At 47.7% G+C, this 21353-nt stretch overlaps 2 protein-coding genes across 2 annotated transcripts in view; one reads left to right on the top strand and one right to left on the bottom strand.

The window, feature by feature from the left end:
• The window catches only part of LOC119386861 (potassium/sodium hyperpolarization-activated cyclic nucleotide-gated channel 1), a 104377-nt gene that overhangs the window by 65392 nt on the left and 17632 nt on the right, over nucleotides 1-21353 (top strand). The window contains exons 7-8 of the mRNA XM_049414068.1: nucleotides 14333-14576; nucleotides 17923-18121. Coding sequence (XP_049270025.1) covers nucleotides 14333-14576; nucleotides 17923-18121 — 443 coding nt within the window. The remainder of the gene's footprint in view (nucleotides 1-14332; nucleotides 14577-17922; nucleotides 18122-21353) is intronic.
• On the bottom strand, nucleotides 1512-3715 carry LOC119386860 (lysosomal cobalamin transporter ABCD4). The gene has a single exon (XM_037654125.2). The coding sequence runs from the start codon at nucleotides 3613-3615 to the stop codon at nucleotides 1672-1674; it is 1944 nt and encodes a 647-aa protein (XP_037510053.1). The 5' UTR covers nucleotides 3616-3715; the 3' UTR covers nucleotides 1512-1671.

Here is a 21353-nt window from a genome sequence, read left to right as displayed (position 1 = left end):
AAAAAAAAAAGAAAATAAAAGTCGCTACCAGCGTTGTTGCTGCCGTACACCTGTCCGGATATACGGCATTCTGCAAGCTGTCTTTTACGGACAAAGTAAAAGTCCACACCGGTATTTGCGCCTTCGTGAGAAGGCTTCTCATTGAAGTTGTCGTGATTATATGGCAAACTGCTAGATGGTCGGCAAGCTGTGCAATGCAACGGAATGTACAAAGAATTGTCCTGTGAAGAAGCTAAACCAAACCCCAATAAATTAATTTGGAAGGAAACTAATGTACTTTGAGCAGGAAGGGCAAAACTTTTGAGATACTAACAGACATTTCATTCAAGTGAAACAAAATAGGCCACTCTTAAGAAATTTTGAAGCAGACATTTTCGTGCATAGGCGTTTGCTGCTACATTATATGGATCTATAATAACAAATCTGAGAATGTATCGAAGTATCTTAAGATACAATTGCCAAGTATCGTATCGGATACAATTTTTGCAGCAGTATCTTGTATCTGTATCTCCAATACTTCTTGCCTGAGTATCTTGTATCGTATCGCGATACAATTTCAAAGTATCTTTGCCCAGCCCTGCCGTAGCGAAATTCGGTGCCGACATCACAGGCCGCGCGACCTGCCGTTATGGGCAAAGACTCCGGTTTGTCTGTCGAAACATGCCCATCCCCAAGGCTGCTGCTCTCCACGAGGAAGATGCTATGCCGGCCATTCGATAGTTATACTACTTGTTCGGTTTCCGACATCTATATATACGGAAAATTCCTCGTCGTGCGAACTACGACGAATTTGGTGTTCTCTGCAACGCATGTTGTCATACGAAACAAAATGTGTTCTGCAATTCGCAAGGACGTTGGCATGTTCTTTTCTCGATTGATCTTCAGAGTGCTCTTTGCAGCCCAGTCTATTACCCGCAGAAGGTTTGAGTTTCATTCAAAATACATCATCAACTCGGAACCGCGGCACAGACTGCGACTGCGTAGGAGCAGTGGCAAGTCGTGAGGGAATCGCGAAGCTTGAAAAGTGCCGACGGCTGCAGCAGCATGGGTTTTGTCTATGGACAGCACAGGTCGGCAAACTCACTCTTGAGTCGACTCACTCAAACTCAGATAGAGCCGTGAGTCTGAGTGAGTCCGAGTGAGTACTATTTTGGTGAGCTTGAGTCCAAGTGAGTCCGGCTGAGAAAAATTTCAGTGAGTCTGAGTCCGGTTGAGGAAAATTTTGCTTAGTCTGAATACGAGTGAGCTCTAAAGGTAAAATATATTTCATGAGTGAGTCTGAGTGAGCTCCACATTTTCTGCCGATCTGTGATGGACAGTGACCATTGTGTAGCTGTATCAGGTAGTGAAATTGCTGGCGATTTTAAGTGCATTTGCCGATTCCTGATCACTGTTTTTGGCTCCTACGAATAACTACGGAAAAATAAAAATATAGCAACCGTTCTAAAAAATATAACAACCGTTCTAACATGATAGACGAACACACGACTGAAAAAACAGATATTTATGTCATAAACAAAAGTCCTCGTGTCCATGTATATCAAAATTGTTTTATGTTCAGCGTGTCCGTAGTAAAAGCACGTCAGCCGGTAATGGTCCCGCATTCACACGATCGCACACAAGCACCCCACATTATTCTAGCTAGTACGTTTTCCGGCTTGCGTCGGACCCCTACGAAACCGTCCAGCAGCCGTCGGTGCCTCGCAGCTCGAGCACCGAATGAGCGTCCCAGGAATGCTTGTGGCAAATGGCAACTACGTTGATTCCTCTGTCCAAACATTCAGCTCTGAGTTTTTCCGCGAGCTCGACGTCTATAGAGGCGGTCGCTTCGTCCAGCAGCGCAATCCTGGGCCGTACGTACAGAAGGCGGGCCCAGCTGAGCCGCTGCCGTTCTCCGGGAGACAAGGTGTCGTACCATGTGGCGTCCATCTCGCTGTCGAGATCGTTGGCGCTTTTCAGAAGGTTGCTGATTCCAGTAAGCTCTAGAAGCGAGACCATTTCCGCGTCTTCGTCGTCGCGGTCTTCGAGCCCCGCGCGACACTGTTCGGTTAAGGGGTAACGAAGCTGTTTCCGAAGGCTTCCCATCGTCAGCCACGGCTGCTGCGGGAAGAATCCCAAAGAGTGGGAGTTCGTGACGCGGACACTTCCGGAGTCGACGTTCCTCAGGCCCTTGATGATTCTGAACAGAGTGGTCTTGCCGCTTCCGTTAGGTCCCGTGATGATCGCCGTCCGCTTGTCGTCGATTCTCCAGGTTAGCTTGTCGACGAGAACGTTGCCGTCCCGCGGCGAACTGTACGTCACGTCCTGGAGCTCGATCGTAGGACCGTCGCCATCATGGCCGTCGCCTTCTTCGGGAGGACGCTTGTCCTCGTCGTCGCCGCTCCTTTCGGCGGCACGCAATTCGCGCAGTTCTTCGCTCAACGCTACCAGTTTTTCCCTGAGTGCCGAAATACGGTGCGTGTTTCCCGCGATCACAGCGACGCTGCCGGACATGTCGACGAGGCTGCTGTAGCAGCTGATGAGGTAGATGGAGACGAACGCGTTCTTACTGATGAGAGCCGCCAGCTCCTGCGGCGTCAGCGAATCGTACACGCCGGTGAAGATGGGAACGGCGATGACCAGGAGACTGAGGATTGCGCCGGTATAGTCGAAGAGGTGAATGCCGAAAGCGAGCGGGAACTGCCTGTTCACGACCGACTGCTGGGCCTTGACCACGTCATCCAAGACCGCGTTCATGTTTTCTTGCTCCACGGGGTCGCCATCCAGGAATGCAATGGATTCCGTGTTGTCCCTGACGCGCGCGTGCGCGTGCCTAAACTGGCCTTCTTGCTTCTCTTGCTGGTAAACTCGCGGCACCACCGGCGCCAGCAGGAACTTGTTGAGAATCGTGAACACTACGAAGAAGACGAGCGTCGAGACGGGGCCTATCCAGCCGGTGGCCACGTACGCCTGGTAGTTGTAGTAGGCCGTCGTGAACGGAGCGATCAGCGCGGCTGGCAGCGTGTCCGCCAGAGATCTGCAGAAGCGGTCGACGTCCTGCGTCATTCGCTGGTCAGCATTGTCCAGCTCTCCGCCCAATTCCTTCAAGACGTTGACGCAGTAGAAGTTCTTGTCGGCGAAGTAAAGCCCGTGCAGGTTCTTGGTGATTACCTTTCGCCAGTGCACTCCGGTGGTCGAAGCTAGGAAGGTGCGCAGCGCCCTGGTCTTGGATATGGCGAAGACGAGACTGAGCCCGAGCGCCGTTTGGATCCAGAATCCGCGCTGATCTTTATTGCCCAACACCAAGTAGAAGCGGCTGTTGGTGAGACCCACTTGGTAGGAAACGAATTCGTACGACACGGCAAAGAACATCAAACCGGCGAGTAGCAGCGCCGATTTCTTGTCTCTCACGATAAGGGAGCAAAGGCTCCAGAAGCGCCTCACGAGGAGCGAGTTGAAGCCTACGCTGCGCATCGCGACGAGCACGGAACGCCGGTGGCGGCGGCGGCTCGGTGAGACAGCGTGGAGCTCAAATGCTCCGCTGTTAGTCGAAGATTCTGGGCTCGCGTCCGCGCTATCTCGGAGCGGAGACAATGAAAAGGACCGAACCATACTCAATTGTTTTCGACGACGCATATCTTATCGCATTTCAGAAGCCGCGTATCGTCGCATTGACGGGGTTATGTATAACCATTCCAAAAGCCCGACGTACGCGGGCATGCTTTCTCTCTCTCTCTTCTTCCGAAGTAAACGTCTTATCAGCCACTTTTGGTATCTTCACGATCAGCACGGTCAAACGTAACAGGGCGGCGAAAACTGCAAAGGTGCCACCCACCACGTGACGCGCGGTGCCGGCTATGTTGAGGAAGCACCGGTGTTGGTATCGAGCGCGTACAAAGTGCAAAGCTCGCTCACGTTGCGATCTGCACGAATCCTTTCGCGTCGCTTTCCCTTTGCAGTTATTCACTGGCGCACGATCGTGGCAGCCGTTGACTTCTGCACGCGCCTGCCGCGTTCTGGATCGACGTCGTACAAACAAAACACAGCGTAGGCCGCACGGCGTGCTCGAAAATCGAGGTTTGTCGTTGTTACTCACATGTGCGAAACACGCGCGTCTTGCAGGCGCATCCCGGCGTTGCCAGCGGCGGCCGCGAAACCTGTTTCCGTCCGAGGTTGCGCAAAAACGCAGTAAAAGCGGAAGCCGCGCTTTTTATCGAGCGGCGAGGTTGGCGCGACATCTTTGGTGGCTCGTCAAAAATAGCGCTGGTCGTGCAGGGATGGCGCGAATTTCGTATTCTTGTGCTGAATGGGGGTGGCGCAAAGTACAACTAATGTCCTCCGAGGTAACTAACTTTCAGTGCATAGGTATACTAGAGCAGTGCACGGGCTGGGGCCTACCCGAAAACCCACGCCGGTTAAAGTAGTTTTCACGGCGGGCCCGGGCTCGGGCCTGAAGCTCCGGACTTAGGGTCAGGCGGGCTCGGGTCGGGTCGGGCTTGGACTTTGCTAAGTTCTTAAAAGGACACTAAAGTGAATCGATTAATCTGTTTAGACTGATAAATTGTACTCTGAGAACTCGGAATGTCATTAATTTCACCTTCATAAGCTTATTAATAGAGGAGAAAATCGAGGTCAAAGATAGATTTTAAAATTTCGCGCCGAACTCTCCGCGCGCGACGTTACGCATTTCAAATTGTATTCGTAGTACTTTGGGGCCATTGGTTCAACAAAATTTCCTGAAACTTTCTATGTTGAGTCTATGACCCCTTCAGAGGTCAATGTACTTTATTTTTACCGATTAGAAATTCCTGAGGCCCCAGTATACACCGACAGAATCTATGAAGTCGCGGTGTCTGCAGCGCGAATTTCAAGGTGTCGTCGCCACCCGCGTTTTCTTTTTGCAAAATGTCAGCCGACGTTGTCATTTGAAAAATGACCTTTCCCGTATCTCATATGGCTCATTTCTGAAGGGGATTTCGCTGCAGGAGTCCAACGAGGTATCGATACCTATCTCCAAAATGACTAAAATATGGACGCCGATTCTGAAATATAGAGTTTTGTATCACGGTTTTGTAGCAACATATGGTGACCGCAGGGGCTGCAAAAAAAAAAAAATGCTGTCATGCCTGTGTATCTCAAGAAAGTACTTATAAAGAAAATGTTATAAAATGGGACGAAGACAGCCATGTGCGCGCCGCGGGTCGCTAGCGAGAGGTCCGCGGGGCGCATGCAGCCCGCGTGCGACGTGTACATGATACTGCCGCAACAGCGTTGGAATGTGCAGTAATAACAAATGTCCGTTAAACAAGACGTCGGGCAAATCATCTTAGCTTGAAAAACGACAACTGCGAATTCTGTACCGGGTGAGCCATATGCATCCAATGAGTAAGCGTCGATAAGCTTAGTCACGCCTTTTTTACCATACTGAACGAACCCTGAAAATAGATCGAAATCGCTTCGTCCACCTTCTCCCAGTCCTACCCGCGTAGTATGGCCACCTTCTACCGGTACAACATCGTTAGGAAGGCATACACCATTAAAGCTGTAAAGCGGCCTTCTAAACTCTCTTGGGAAAAATAATACGAATACATATGCAAGGTATCCACTGCGCTCAAATCATAACTTTTGTGAAATAGAGAAGCACCCACTATGTCGTTATTCGTCTTTCTGTGGATAAGCGAGGTACCCGCTACACATCTGTTAGGCATTATGTGCACTTTGTTGACACTTCATGTGGCTGATGACGATGAAGAATAATGCACTCTAAGAAAAAAGAGAGTCAAAAGAGGGTCATGGAACCGTGACTCCCTTCGGGTGTCCATCTGACCCCTTTTGGAAGGTACAGGCAGAAAAAAGAGTTCGCATTTGGGAAGGAGTCACTGGACCCTCCTGAAGCGCGTTTCGATTGGCTTCGGTATACGGAAGAGCCGCCGTATACGCCATACATATCGCACGCTCGCCCTTTGGCGCCGTTGTGGCGCCTTGCTCGGCGACGCAGACACAGACGGGGTTGGCGCCGGGGTGGCGCGCCGCTCTCCTCTCTCAGTCAGAGAACACCCATGTCTCAGTCGTCTCAGTCAGTCTCAGTCTCCTGGTCTATTGGAATGCGTTGCGTGGATGAGTTGGTTGCGCGTCTTCGGTGGTATTGAAGCCGGCTCCGTGCACGAAGTGACGCTTGGAGGGCGGAATATTCATGGAGCTGCAGACACCGACAACGGGCGCCAGTAAACGGTGAGTGTACTGCTTTCGTAGGTACTAATTATACAGCTTTAGCTGGGCGTCTGCAGCAGCTCTGCGGAATCTGCCCGCCATTTCCAACAGTAGCCTGTATCCGCGGGGCTGTTGCGGATGCCCAACTAAAACTGTCAGTTAACGAGTTGCCACCGTTATGCGCGTTGCTGTACAAGCTCCCATAAAGTGAGCGATGCAAACAATAATCGAGGGTCATTTCTTGCTGATCGCACGTCGTGTCTGCACTACTGAAGGTGCAAGATGTCGTTTTGAGGTGCACTTTAGTCTACTTCATAATATTTCCATCGACCTTGAGTGTGCGGCGTGCTTCCACGCGTGGGAACGCGAAAAAAAAAAAAAGTCTGTGTACAGAACGCTCAGACGCACTATATGTAATGGTTTTTGTTGGCTTAAAGACGGTAGTTTGAGGTGCAGATATAGTACGGTGGCTTCCAGAATGTACGCGGTAGTCGAATTCAAGTTGGACACGCCTCGCCGGTAAAGTGAAAAAAGCTCTAGACTTTCGACGGCGCGCGTTGTTGCGGCCGCCGGCGTGCACTCTTTTCCCTCGTTTCTGTTGCTGTTTTCGTGGTTTGCATACACTGCGATGACGTTGGGCGCTATAACAGAATCGAGTGAGTGTACGTGATTGTGGGAGTTATGTGCGCTAATTCTAGTATATGACACGTCTGATCTCGACGTAGACGGCGTACGCACGCGCTGGGTGTCGTTCGGGCCCTAGTACTCGCATCTGTTTATCTGAGTATTTAAGGATGGGTACGTTTGTAAAACGTGCGGTCAATAACCGCTCACAGCATGCCCCTGGCTGCCGGAGGAGTGCTTTGTTGTTTTGTTGTTAGCCTTTATTATGTCTGTGTGAACCACTTATTGTGTAGGTTTTGCAAACTTTTACTGCAATTTCATTTTCTCATCATAATATCACGTTCTGCTTTTCAGATACCGTTTTTAATGGTGCTCACGCTGGACAGGAGCGACAACCTAGCAAGCCACAAGTCTGATGCCTCAAGCCGTCACCACTTTTTTATTTATTCTTAATCACAAGGAATAAATATGGAAACATGATGGCGATTTCTGCTGTTCATTTAGCACCATATGACACTGTGCACATCACAGTCACACATTTTAGTTGGCTATACTCACAGAAGCATGTAAATGAGGAATACCCAGACTTCTTAATTGGAAATCACAGACCATCTTTTCGCGCTTTCTATATAACTTTGTTGGAAAATATGTGTTGTTTTGACGAGTTTTATTAAAATAATGCTAAAACTGAACTACTCTTTTTTTACAGTCGCTGGGCAGAACGGCAAGTATTATTGGACTTGCTTAAAATGAATACTCCACTATTTTCAACATGGTTGACCACTTTTCAGTGGGTGGGAAGCTTTAAACCACAAACTCTTTACACAATTAGCATTGTGTGACGCCTGGTTGTTATTTTACTCTTCTGCCACGCAATATTACACATGGTAACGTGTTTTGTTCTTGGTGTTTATTGATGTTAACTAACCGGTAGTAAGGAAAAAAAAAGGATAAAACCGGCGTGGCTCTGTTAGAACACTCGACTGTCACGCGGAGGGCCCAGGTTCAGATCCCACCCGATCCTGGAAATTTTTTTCTTTATTTTAATTTTTTTTCTTATTTCGCGCGATGGTGGTTACCGACACCGGCGGCGGAGGCGGCGGCGGACAACTACCCCACTGCCGTTGTGATCTGACAAAAGCTCTCGCTGTAAAACATCCTAAATTTGCTTCAATGGTGGAAGCTAAGAACAACGACTGCTGACGCAAGCAGTGCAAGAAACCTTAGCGCGGCAGAATATGTGATGCAACAGAGGGAATCTCCGGATAATCTGTTTTTTCGCACAATAACACGTTAAAAAAACAAACTATAATCTATGCCACAAAGAACTCACAGATTGTATATACTAGCATTGGTGTGATGCATGAAAAGAATACTGTGACAAATAGTTTTTTTTCTTCCTTTCGGCTGCTTATACGTATTTCTAAAAGTGCACGTGGTGCACGCGGTTAGTTATAATTTTTATCTAGGTTAGTGTATTTACAACAAACGTCACAAATTTGCCTTTTTTAAATGCGAAACATTTCTTAGCGAACTTCTGCGAGTTTGAGCGTATCTATCTCTCTGTCTATCTATCTATCTAGCCGCCTACGACTTTGTGCTCTCCCGGCCGTTTCGTTAATGAGATGTATACAAAAATTGGTAGGATATAACATGACCATAATACGAACATAAATGACAGGTCATAACACTAAAATCATGATATGCATGTCATGAACAGCATGATTTACATGTTACGGTCTTGGGGTTCTTGCGGCCGTCTCGTTAATTTGATATATACCAAAATTGGTATGGGGTGACAAAAGTCTATGACAAACCTAATGACAGGTCCTAAAGTGCAAATCATGACACGCATGTCATGTACAGCATGATTTTACATTGCATGGTGCCGGGGCGCTCGCGGCCGTTTAAATGAATGGATACATACCAAAACTGGTAAGACGAGACATTTCTGTATGACAAACATAACTGACACATGCTAACATGAAAATCGTGACATGCATGTCATGTACGACATGATTTACATGCCACGCTCATGGTGCCCTCGCGGCCACTTCGCTCGCTTGATATACACCTAAATTGGCGTTGCGCGACGAAACTGTATGATGAACGTAAATCAGAGGTGGTAACGTGACAATCATCACATGCAAGTCATGTACGACATGATTTACATGCCACGCTCATGGTGCTCTCGCAGCCATTTGGCTCACTTGCATACATCAAAATTGGTATTGCGTGACGAGACTGTATGATGAACGTAAATCAGAGGGAGTAACGTGAAAATCATAAAATGCAAGTCATGTACGACATGATTTTAATGCCACGCTCATGCTGCCCTGGCGGCCATTTGGCTAGCTTGATATACATAAAAATTGGCATTGCACGACGAGACTGTGTGATGAACGTAAATCAGAGGTGGTAACGTAAAAATCATGATATGCAAGTCATGTGCGACATGAGTTAAATGCCACGCTCATGGTGCCCTCGCGGCCATTTGGCTCGCTTGATATACACCAAAATTGGTATTGCGCGACGCGACGGTATGGCAAACATAAATGACTGGTGGTAACTTGAAAATCATGATATGCATATAATTTACGACATGATTTACATGCCACGCTCATGGCGCACTCGCGGCCGTTTAGCTCGCTTGATATAACCAATATTAGTATTGCGTGACGCGACTGTAGGCAAACATAAATGACAGGTGGTAACTTGAAAATCACGATATGCATATAATTTACGGCATGATTTGCATGCCACGCTCATTGTACGATCGCTGCCGTTTCCCTCGCGTGATATCCACCAAAATAGGTATTGCGTGACGCGACTGCATGACGAACGTAAATGACAGGTGGTAACTTGAAAATCATGATATGCATATAATTTATGGCATGATTTACATGCCACGATCATTGTCCAATCGCTGCCGTTTCGCTCACTTGATATACATCAAAATTGGTACTGCGTGACGCGGCTGTATGACGAACTAAATGAGAGGTGGCAACACGAAAACTATGACACGCATGTCACGTACGACATGATTTACATGCCACGCTCATAGTGCGCTTCCGGCCGTTTTGTTAACTGGATATATACCAAAATTGGTATGGTATGACACGAGTGCGTGATGAACATAAATGACAGGTCATGCATTGTATATTCCAGAATATACGTTTCATTAGCATGCTATATACCGGATTGGACATGCATGTATGCACGGCAAACATGCGATATATAGTGAACTAATGCCATGGCATGAATGACTTCATTTGCCTCAAAGACGAACAAGGCGATGTAGCAGCTCCTTGCCGGCTGCTTCGCATTACGTCGATTCCCACAGTGCGTGTGATCTGCCGTATTTTTTCCCTCTATTTTTCTTGCTGTGGCAAGGTGCTACTATCTTGAAGACAGGTGCTACAACTCCAGGAGGGTGCACGATTACCTTTGTCGTTAGAGCATGCTTTAAGTATGAATAGACAGTACAATCAAAACAAAGTGAAGCGAGCGTTCTGTTCTCTGTCTCCTCTTTCTTTATTGCGCTCCCCATCGTAACTGAACTCTTGCTGCGAATCACTTTTTTTGCTACAATATCTGCTACAAGACGCCCTTGATGATCCCCATTGTATTTGCAGAAAAAAATAGGTACAGTACACCGCTGCCGAACAGACGTTCATCGTACCCAGAATGTCCGCTCAACTGTTTCCACCGTGAGCCCCTATTTACAAGAAATTACCATAGGTTAAAGTATAACTGTTCGCGAAGTATGCGCCAACAAAGCGTAGATATTTGCCACGTAAAACGCCTTGCTTTCGATTCCTTGTTCGGGCAACACCACCTTATTATTGACTCGGGCCCCTGGCGGCCCCGTTCGGCGGTCGGAACGGGCCGGGCCGGGTGGGTGAAATTGTTTCTCGGGTTCGAGCCGGGTACGGGTCTCGCCTCGAGTCCCCGGGCCGGGTTTGGACGGCTAAACTTGAACGAGTTCCGGGCCCGGGCCGCGCCTTTGCCGAGAATCACGGCCCGTGCAGCGCTCTAAGGTATACTTGTCGGTATGGTCCTGTTAGATGAGTTCCGTATTCCGTGGTAGCTTCTATATTAAAGGGACACTAAATGAAAATATTAAGTTTTGTTAGATTGATTACTTACCTGCGTCTGAGTATATTACCGCTTTCTGCGCGCCAATAAGCGAATTCTTCTTCTTCTTTTCTTTTGCGTTGAAAGCAGCCACCGAAAGTCCCTGGTACCGCTGTTAATTTTGAATCGCCCGCGCCGCGTAGATGACTTGACGTCACCACCTCAGCTGCCGATTTCTGTAAATAAGCCATGAATCAGCGGTCGTCTGAGAGCTCCACGGCCGTAATGTGTGTCAACAAGTTTGGCTCACTGCACGCTTATTTATTGTCAAAATTTATATAACTCACTTTTCATCTGTAAGCCGTTCAGTAATCGAAATAGAGTGATCTGACGTCATTTGATGAGGTGCCTACATAGCGTGACAGATGGCGCCTCTCCAATTTCTCACTTTCGTCGTTTCCTCGCTTACAAATGCTCTGTTCTCGCCAAAAATGGTGAATTGGTGAATTACACAAGCCTAATCTTTCAATCTAGCTCAACTTAATATTTCCCTTTAATGTCCAATAAAGGGACCCTCTACCTAACACTTTTCAAGCTCCTGCCTTTTATTTGCGGGTCGTAGACTGATAGTTGGAGGCGCCTTCCGCATAGCTAAAAGCATCGATATCGACATATCTGCTATTTTAATCTCGCATTATTTTAATCTCGAATTATCGAGAATTTCCCCCCATAGAAATACACAGGGCTATGCCGGGACCAGGGCGTCAGTTCGAATTGAGTGTAAGTTCGAATTAACCGACTTCGAATTAACGGGTTTTTACTGTATTTTTCTTTCTTTCTATCGTATTGCTCACTGCTCCCTCCCAATTCTTTCCCTCCTCCATATTTGGGACTTCACCAATGTGCTTAGCCGCGCAACACTTCTGTTGCTACAAGCAACAACGACGGTCATGCGTGAAACAATGAAATGCAACAGTGAAAGGCAACGATGAGATGTTGCTACGTGCAACGACAAGCGAGCCTCGATAAAAGATCAGACTTAAATATCAGAAACGACTCATCGCCGACAAGCCCAGGATCGAGAGAGCATAAGTTATTGGAAAATGGCGCATACACATGCGCACGTGACCGGCGCACCTTGAGAGCCTATGTGAACATTCACATTTCTGTACACTCGCCGGCGCCGTGTTTTTCGTGAATTATGCCGCGGGCCTCAGCCACTGAAATCTGCAACTCGTAGACGCTTCGCTTAAAAGAAACTCGACAAATACAAAACACGATGGCGGCGCTGACTGCATTTTAGCCTGTAGCCTCCGAGTATACTCTGAAGTTACAGGCTGGACAAATACGCGGGCGAACAGCCTCGTTTAGTACATGCTGTACACTCGTGAGTGATGCTCAAGAGATAAATGTTTCTCAGCTCGGCGCATTGTTCTTTCACCTTGTTCCAAGAGGTGCGGCGCCGTGTTGTTTCTTGCTGTGGTAACTGGCGTGACCGGTGCGCTGGTACCCATCATCCATGGGGCGCCAGCTTCCGCTACGCAGGAGCTGTAAAGCTCTGCCGTTGGCAGCGCTGCGTTATGTAGTGGGCTAGAGAAATGCCAACCGTCCCAGACGTTTTGGCGATAGTCTCAAACGTATTCGAAAAAGTCGTGCTGCTTTATTGCATTGAAAACGGTGAACTGGTACAATATTTCGAAGAAAACAAAAGTTTTTGGGTACGTGGGAGCTTTCCAAATTTCGCAGAATGTCGTCTGAGTGACCTTTGTCAGAAAATTTGTTCTCGGAGTATCGTTTCTCGTTTCAATACCAAACTTAGTTTACATACTAAGGAAGGGCGCCTGTGTAAGATGTTCGAAGCTCACTAATATTACTACAATTTTTATGCCGTATACGTCTACATAAATTTCGACAAAATGTTCTGCGTTAGCATTTCTTCCAATATAATGTTGCATGATGTATGAATATGTGAGTAATGAATAATTACTCTATGAAAACTATATTTCGCGTTAAAAATATTTTGAGACCGCTGAAGTTCATATGTTTTACGAAAAAAGTACCACGAATTTGAAAAAAATCATCATTTCGGTCCACATTGAGACAGAATTTACACCGCGTGCAACTCCGATAAAAAATCGACATTATACCTCATTCCAAAGCAAATATATAGTTCTTATACGGCAGGTTCTATGACTAAATTTGTTGTTTGATGGAAAGTAATAATTTTTGAATTTCTTTATTGACGGACGGCTATTTTCCCATTTGGTCATGCGGCAGCTTCCTCATTGAAGTGCCCCATGGCAATCGGTAACACGCACGCACAACACACTTATACAGTGAAACCTCGGTGATGCGATCACAGTTCATACGAATTTCGGAGGGATACGAATTTTTCGTTGGTCCCGGCCAAGGCCCATTGGCCTGCAGTGTAATAGAGTAAGGTTGTTGCGAACCGATTTTCACCTAGCGACGTTTGATACGAACGTACGCAACCGCCCAGTTACGAAGAGGTGCTGTCCGCGCTGTCGCGGAAGACGCGCCAAGCACGTGCGAGCGCGGGAACGAAAGCGTGGGCACACCGCCAAATCGTCAGAATCACGGTGTAAGAAAAACGCTTTTCTTACAGTCAGAATAAACCTTCAGATACGCGTCACGGCCTCCGAGATTGTGTGCGTGAATCTTTGAGGCTCTTATGTGCCTCCGTGTGCCTTCGCGTTTAGATTGAGAGGACATTAGCGGCATGCTTTTTTTTTTTTCTAACGCGTCGACGCGGGATGCTGCCGTTGTACTGTGTTTAGACGTGCACACCTCGTGCATCAGACATCCTATAAACGGTGGATGAGGACCGAAAGAAGGCGAGGACTGTCTTGGCGAAGGAGTCAGGCCTCACAACGTCAACATGCGCGACCGTTGAGGCCGCACTTGTGCGGGCACGGCCGTACATCTACCAAAAAACATCCTCAACACCTCCGCGATAACAAAATCATAACATAGGACCGTGGTTCTGTAATATTGTGGCCTTGATCCATCGCGTCAAAGCGCTTCTTTTGTTACTTTCGCTGCAGTACTCCGGGGTCATGCAAAAAAGCATGCTAAAATTTGGAAGGGGCTACTGCTGTCGCGGGTCACAACGCACCTGGTTCATTAGTCAACTACGCGCGTACGAGCCGTATATTTACGAGTGGTGATATGATTGCCGACATCTAAAAACTTAACTGACAATCATTCAGGGTTCTTCGTGTCATTGCTGCGGCCCTGAAAAACAATAAATGAAAATGTACGCCAACTTTCTTTTGTCGCATGCTAATTTTTTATGCTTTCTGGTGATACGAATATTTTTGGGCAGGGATTTACCAACCGCGCGTTACATTGTATATTAAGAACGTTTATTAACCTCACAGCGGTGTGTTAAGCGTATATTACAATCCGTCGTGACACGCAGGAAGTGTTGCGGCACAACTACGTGGCGACGTTGACGCGGGTGCCGTTCTTCGCGCAAGTGGACCCGGACTTCACGAACGCCATCGCGGAGCGTCTCAACGCCGAGTTCTACCAGCCGCACGACGTGATCGCGCGACGCGGCGCCATGGTCCACAAGGTGTACTTCATGCGATCCGGCGTCGCCCACGTCCTCAGCGAGTCTGAAGAACTGCTGGACACCGTCGTTGAGGGGGCCTATTTTGGCCGTGAGCATGTATATTCGCGCTAGTCGCATACCAAGTAGTGCTACTAATTGTTAGGCGCAACATTAATTAGATCTAACAGACAAGAAAGCCAAGGCTTCCTTGGCTTTCTCGTCTGTTAGTTCCAATTAATGTTGTGTTTAGCAAAGAAAAACGAGCCCTTGAAATTCCCGTCCTTTCGTTCACTAATTGTTGGGGTTTTACGTCCCAAAACCGCGACATGATTGTGAGACGCGCCGTTGTGGAGGGCACCGGAAATTTTGACCACATGGGGTTCTTTAACGTGCACGTAAATCTAAGTACACACGAAATGAGGCTGCCCCAGACGGGATTCGATGCCGCGACCTTCGGGTCAGCAGTCGAGCACCGTAACTATACCATCGCGGCGGTCGAGTCGCACGCACCTCTGGCACGCGTAGCCTGCATGCTATATATATGTATGGTCAGCGCCATATATCTATATATATGTAATGTCAGCGCCATACATTGACGTAATTGGGACGGGATGGGGTGCTGCGACGAACCAAGGGGAACCTTGCGCACGCCTATGGGAATGGGTGTGAATCAAAGGACTGTGGGACGCCTCGCATTGGGCGCTCACGGGAAGACGACAAATGAGGCTGTTAAGGGCGATATGGGATAGGCAAGTTTTGAGGTGACGAAAGCTCAGAACAAAATGAGGTTCGAAGAGAGGCTAAAGAATATGAAAGAGAGTAGATGGGCAGAGAAGGTGTTCTGGTATTAGTATAGGAAGAGCGTTGACACACAGCGGATAAAAAGAACTAGGATGCTCAGCAGTAAATATACGGCTGGCAGTGTAAGCGATATGGCAACAAAGAGCGTTAGATGAATAGTCAGAGACGCGGAGATGATTCACTGTATGGCAGCGATGAAAAAAAAAAAAACGGCTCCAAGTAACTACCAAAGGGCAAAAACGAAATAAGGAGGGAGGCGTTTTACGATAATTGAAGGGGAAGCGCGTTACTGTTTGAAGCGAGATAGAGTTGCCTTAGAACGCGTGGTTATAAAGCGAGATTCAGTAAAGAAAAAGAACAATGCACGTGCTGCGGGGAAGATGAGGAAACGGCGGAGCATGTTCTGATTGAATGTGGAGACATCCACCCAGGTGTACAGTAGGGTCAAAGGGAACACTCCAATGAGCACCTTTCATTCTTATGGCCCTCTAACAGCAAGTGGACAGGAAAACATTGTTCATGCACTGCACGAGTCTGTTAAAAAGAGGCAGAACTGTCGATCACCAATCGTTGTATGCAAATCTAGGTCACTATGTGTTTGCTGGAGAGCGAAATCCAAGCATGTCCTGCACGCAAGCGTTCCCTTTTAACAGTGGACCCGTCTGTACGTTTGGGCACGAGCCTACATGAAGCCTTAGGTTTTAGGGACAACAATAGAAAGCTGAACACACCCGCGATTGAAATAAGTTAGAGACGGTTAGAGTATTGCTGGCAGAAAATGAGAGATAAAGGACAAAAATAAGCAGTGGGGAAAATAAGGACATTTTGCCCTAAAGGGCTGAGAAGTGGGCTGTGAATTTACGTTTTTTTTTCTTCTGTAGTCAGATAGAGTTAATCGAGGTAGAGGCATTAGGCCAACATTAAAAAAAAGGAAAAAAATCACATCCTATCCACGGAGTGAATGATGATGAGTGGGCGAAGCAGCGGAGGTTCATCGGTAAACCGTGAATCTTCCGTGAATTCTGCCCAGTACATCATCACCGACGTGAGATCGGGCGCGTTTATACTAAAGGTTCGATGAGTTATGAAGACTTGCAGCTCACTTTAATTTTACATGTACGCTGTGAATTTTCATTGTTTAGAAAACCATCGCTTTAGAAAAATCTGGCGTCTTTCGTTAAGCAGCTGGCGTCTTTTCGTTTTGCTTTAGAAACATCTGGCGTTCTTTCGTTCTGCTTTTACAAAACATCTGGCGTCTTTCGTTGGTTTATTTCATCAATCAACGGCGTTCTGAACAAAATTTTTATTGTTTAATCACGCACAGGAGAAATATCACCAGGCACTACCTTGGAGGTAAACAATGGCTGCTAATGGGAATGAGAGACAGAAGAAGTCGGCTTTTAGTTAACGCGCACGCTGCGAATTTTTTATTGTTCAACAACGCATAGGAAAAATCTCCCACCGGCACCACCTTGGAGGTCAAAGCGTAAGACTTGTTACGGACTACGACTACTACTAGTACGACGACGACGACGACTACGAGGGACGAACGGGTGCCGCCTTAAGGAGCTTCGCCCCTAAAAAGATTTTTTATTTGTCGAACCCGGTGGCACACTTGTCACCGCCCCGTTATAAAGAGGACGCTCATAGCAGCCATCCGTTCATCCATCTTCAGCGGGAAAGTGGCATACGTCACATGCTGAAAGTGCAAAGGCAGCCAAATGGCACGTGGTTCGACGTTACCTTACGCTCCACACGCTGGAGCTCCTCAGAAGGCGTTATAGACGGCCTCTTATGCATTCGCATAACACGACTCGAAGGCGAACGCCGCCTTCTTTTTCTTCTCAGTAGATTGTACTGATCCTTCCCCCACTCCCAGAAAGCTTTCTGCACCACCATCACCAAACATCATTTTGCACTGCCTCCGTGATATGCCCACCTTTGACTGAGCGACGTTGTCGTGTAATGTCATCATGTGACGTCACAAATTTTGGCGATCTTCGACATCAGGATGCCTTCACGATGTGGCGTCATCGCTCGGACAAGGTCGCGTGGGTTTTGGCGAGACCTGACGAGACATTCCGAGACCTCACGGTCTCGCAAAGTCTCGCGCATGCTGCGCTGTCGGGAGCGCCAACATAACCATTCAGAGCTTTCGCCTTGAAATTTACAGTCGCTTTAGTTAACGCTAAGGCGAGTACAGACGAAATCTGCATACGGTCTCGCGAAACAGATTCAGTCGATTGCATATTACTTCCTATTGCTTGTTATATTTCGGTTGCCTACGCACCACCACTGGTTCTACATGCCGCGGCTTAGTTGTCGATGTATTAATTCACGTTTGATTCACATTAATTCACGCCATGATATTTCATTCTCTTTAACTCGCGTTACCACTTGATTTAATGTTAATTTAAATTTGATTCGCTTGCATACCCTTACTACTCTTACTCGCTTTACCGACATGTGATTCACCTTTAATTAACTTGATCGCATGTGATTCACCCTTGTTTTTCGTATTTCATTCGCCTTATACACTGATTATCACTTCTAGTCTCATAGCATAGCGATGCTACATTGAGGCAACATTAAGAGTAGTCGAATCGTCTCGATCTTGCAACGACTGTTAATTTAAGTATGTGTCACCTCTGCAGAGTCGTGCCTGTTGGGCACCAAGGTTCGACAGAACTACGTGGTTGCCGTGAGCCACTGCAACATTCTGACGCTGCTGGCGACCGACTTCCACGAAGTGATGGGCCGCTTCCCGTCGGTGCGGGGCATCTTCCAGACGCTGCTCTTCGAGATGAACACGCAGGAGCACGCCGAGCGCCGCCGCCGCCGCATGATGCGCAGGTGCGGTGTTTTTTTTTTTATTGTTCTGTTCTATATATACTCGGGGACAACTCATATTGGCAGTGGAGAGAAGGTCACGGAGGCGGGGCTTCCGTGCGTTCGTGTTGCTCGCTATAGTAGTACGGCAGCGCGCAGCTGATTTCGATTCCAGTTTCGGTTTTGCTTGTTCGCAGCGTTAATGCATTTAGAAAAAAACATGTACACGGAAAATGTGAAAGGGAGAGATATACATTTCGATTGTACAGTAACATTTCAGTATAACATTTCGAGCATACTTTTCTTGGAGAACTGAACGACGAGTATGCGGCAGCACACGGACCAATGCATGTTCACTTTGAAAACGGGCATGCAGAAACCGTGGTGCTGTCAAAGAAATAATAAAAGCGAAGCAATTATTGCAAAGTTAACAATAACTTTATTTTACCAGCGATTTCCCGTAAGGTGTTTCAGTCTCGTAATAAACACAGCAATACTGAGATTAGCAAGGCAAATGAGAAAATCATCAATAAAATTGCGTGCTATTTCTTGGCGCGCTATCAGGCGTGCGCTTCGGTTCGGTAGCTTCTCCAGCATTGCCAAGGAAAGCTGTACCCAAGTATATCATCAGCGTATGCAGGGGCGTGCGGGTAGATATTTTTGAGAAGGAACCGAATACTAATCGAACAGCGACAGAAACGTATCGAGTATCAAGTACTTTTCATATACTGAACGGCCAATTTTATAATTATGATTAAGTGTTGTTCACAACCTGGGGTGCATATATTCTAGCACGCATAGCGCAAGCATTGAACACCTCTGAGAGAGCGATCGATCGTCGTTTTGCTGGTAATGTCTGAGTGACGTCGGCTGCTGCACTATAGCTTCCACGTTTTATGCCTTTACTGTGCCCTAGGAAATGGTTTGACTGTACTTTTGCACTAATTTTGTGTTTATTTGGATGCAATTTACATCTTTAAGTATTCGTAATCTAATTGAAAAATGGTCGTATTTACGAAAAGCGACTGTGCGTCCAGGAGTGAATCGAAGAGGGCATGATTCGATGCGACATTTCGTAATGTTCACGCACAGGATGCACACACTAGCTATTTTTGGCGCGTTATTGTAGCAAACAGTTGCGCAGACTGTAGGGCACGAAGGAGACAGGACAGAACGCTTCTTTTAACTTATCTCTTGTTTTCATGCGTCACACCTCTATATACCCATTAAAAAAGCACAAACGATAAACGTGCGCCGAGAAGTCGTCATGACGCATTAAGAGCGAGAGATCGATGTCAGAAAAGATGCGCTGGGAAACAGATTACAATGTTGTACGGAGCACAAGTTATGAGGAGCACTGACACAGTCTGATCAAGTAAATGATCTCACGAAAATCCTTCTCATGGTTCTTTGGCTTTGGTATCTGGGACCCAGTTCAACACCAAGTGCTCTTTGAATCTCTACGTATATAGATATTCCTGATGTTGCGATGGCTCCTAGACAAGTCTCGAATAGCCTTGGCTACAGATACCCGAAAAACAAACGAAAAAAAAAAGATGGTTGTTCCCTCCGTCATAGGAATCGGAATAACACGAAAGTAAAGCGTGCTCTTACAGAAGCAACTGAATGTTTACTGTACATTCATATAAGAGAGTTTGCACAATGTATATTGTCACGTGGTCGTGACGTCGACGAAGGCAGCAGTCAGCACGTCCAAGATGAAACTCTTTATTAGGCCGAACTTGTGGCCGGGAAAATGAAACTCCAGCTTACAGGAATAAACTGATAGCGGCGAACAGAACGTCGACCGTCGATCTACTGACAGGTGGTGAAGCGCGTCGTTATTTAAACATGTGCCGTCGAATATTCCAGCGTTATCGCTGGCTGTCGTGCAAATTCTAGAATAAGCTCGAGTGTGCGCGTCTTGCGCGCAATCTTAACGAAACGATCTACAATGATCGTGAAGGTTCTCGAACAATGAGGCGCGGTTCGCGCTGAGCGTCTGACAGTCTTTGTGGCCGAAAACCAAATACAGCACAAACGATAAATAAACTCACGTGGCAATGCCCCCCTCTGAAAAAGCATCGTCCCGATGCTTAAAACAGAACACGGGGAGGGGGGGGGGTGGCCAATACATGCAACAATAAACAACAGGAATAAAGCAAGAAAGTACAATAAACAAAAAGCAAAAGTACAGTCCTCAGATTCACTAACGCGCGTAATATGGCTTGAGGCGCACGACATGGACGACTTCAGGTCGCGCACGGCGCCGCTGAGAGTTCGTAATGCCGTCAGGGACAACCTCGTAGTCGAGGGCGCCGAGGCGTCGAAGTACCCTGTACGGTCCGAAGTATCGTCGAAGAAGCTTCTCACTAAGTCCCCGTCGGCGTATTGGCGTCCATATCCGTACACGGTCACCGGGTTGGTATTCCATATGGCGTCGTCGAAGGTTGTAGTGGCGGCTGTCAGTCGTCTGCTGGTTCTTGATCCGTAGGCGGGCGAGCTGTCGTGCTTCTTCGGCGCGCTGTAGGTAGGTGGTCACGTCGATGTTTTCCTCGTCGGTCACGTTTGGTAACATGGCGTCGAGCGTCGTTGCCGGGCTCCGTCCGTAGACCAACTTGTATGGCGTCATCTGTGTCGTTTCTTGTACGGCCGTGTTGTACGCGAAGGTCACGTACGGAAGGATGGCGTCCCATGTCTTGTGTTCGACGTCGACGTACATGGCCAGCGCATGTCTGCGATGGTCTTATTTAGACGCTCGGTGAGGCCATTGGTCTGCGGGTGGTAGGCGGTGGTGCAGCGGTGGCTCGTCTCGCTGTATTTGAAGATCGCCTGAGTTAGGTCCGCAGTAAAGGCTGTACCTCTGTCTGTGATGAGGACCTCTGGGGCGCCATGACGCAAGACGATGTGCTCCACGAAGAACTTGGCTACCTCGGCGGCACTGCCTTTGGGCAAGGCCTTTGTCTCGGAGTAGCGGGTGAGGTAGTCAGTTGCCACGACGATCCACTTGTTTCCGGTATTGGACGTCGGGAACGGCCCCAGTAAGTCCATCCCGATTTGCTGGAACGGCCGTCGAGGTGGCTCGATAGGCTGCAGAAGTCCGGCTGCCCTAGTGGGCGGTGTCTTGCGTCGCTGACAGTCCCGGCAGGTCTTTACGTAACGGGTGACGTCGGCAGAAAGGCGCGGCCAGTAGTACTTCTCCTGTATTCTTGCTAGCGTGCGAGAAACACCCAGGTGTCCAGACGTCGGGTCGTTG

The sequence above is a fragment of the Rhipicephalus sanguineus genome, chromosome 3 (assembly GCF_013339695.2).
Source record: "Rhipicephalus sanguineus isolate Rsan-2018 chromosome 3, BIME_Rsan_1.4, whole genome shotgun sequence".
NCBI lineage: Eukaryota > Metazoa > Arthropoda > Arachnida > Ixodida > Ixodidae > Rhipicephalus > Rhipicephalus sanguineus.
Note: the sequence above shows the minus strand (reverse complement) of the source record. Positions and strands in the feature narration are given on the sequence as shown.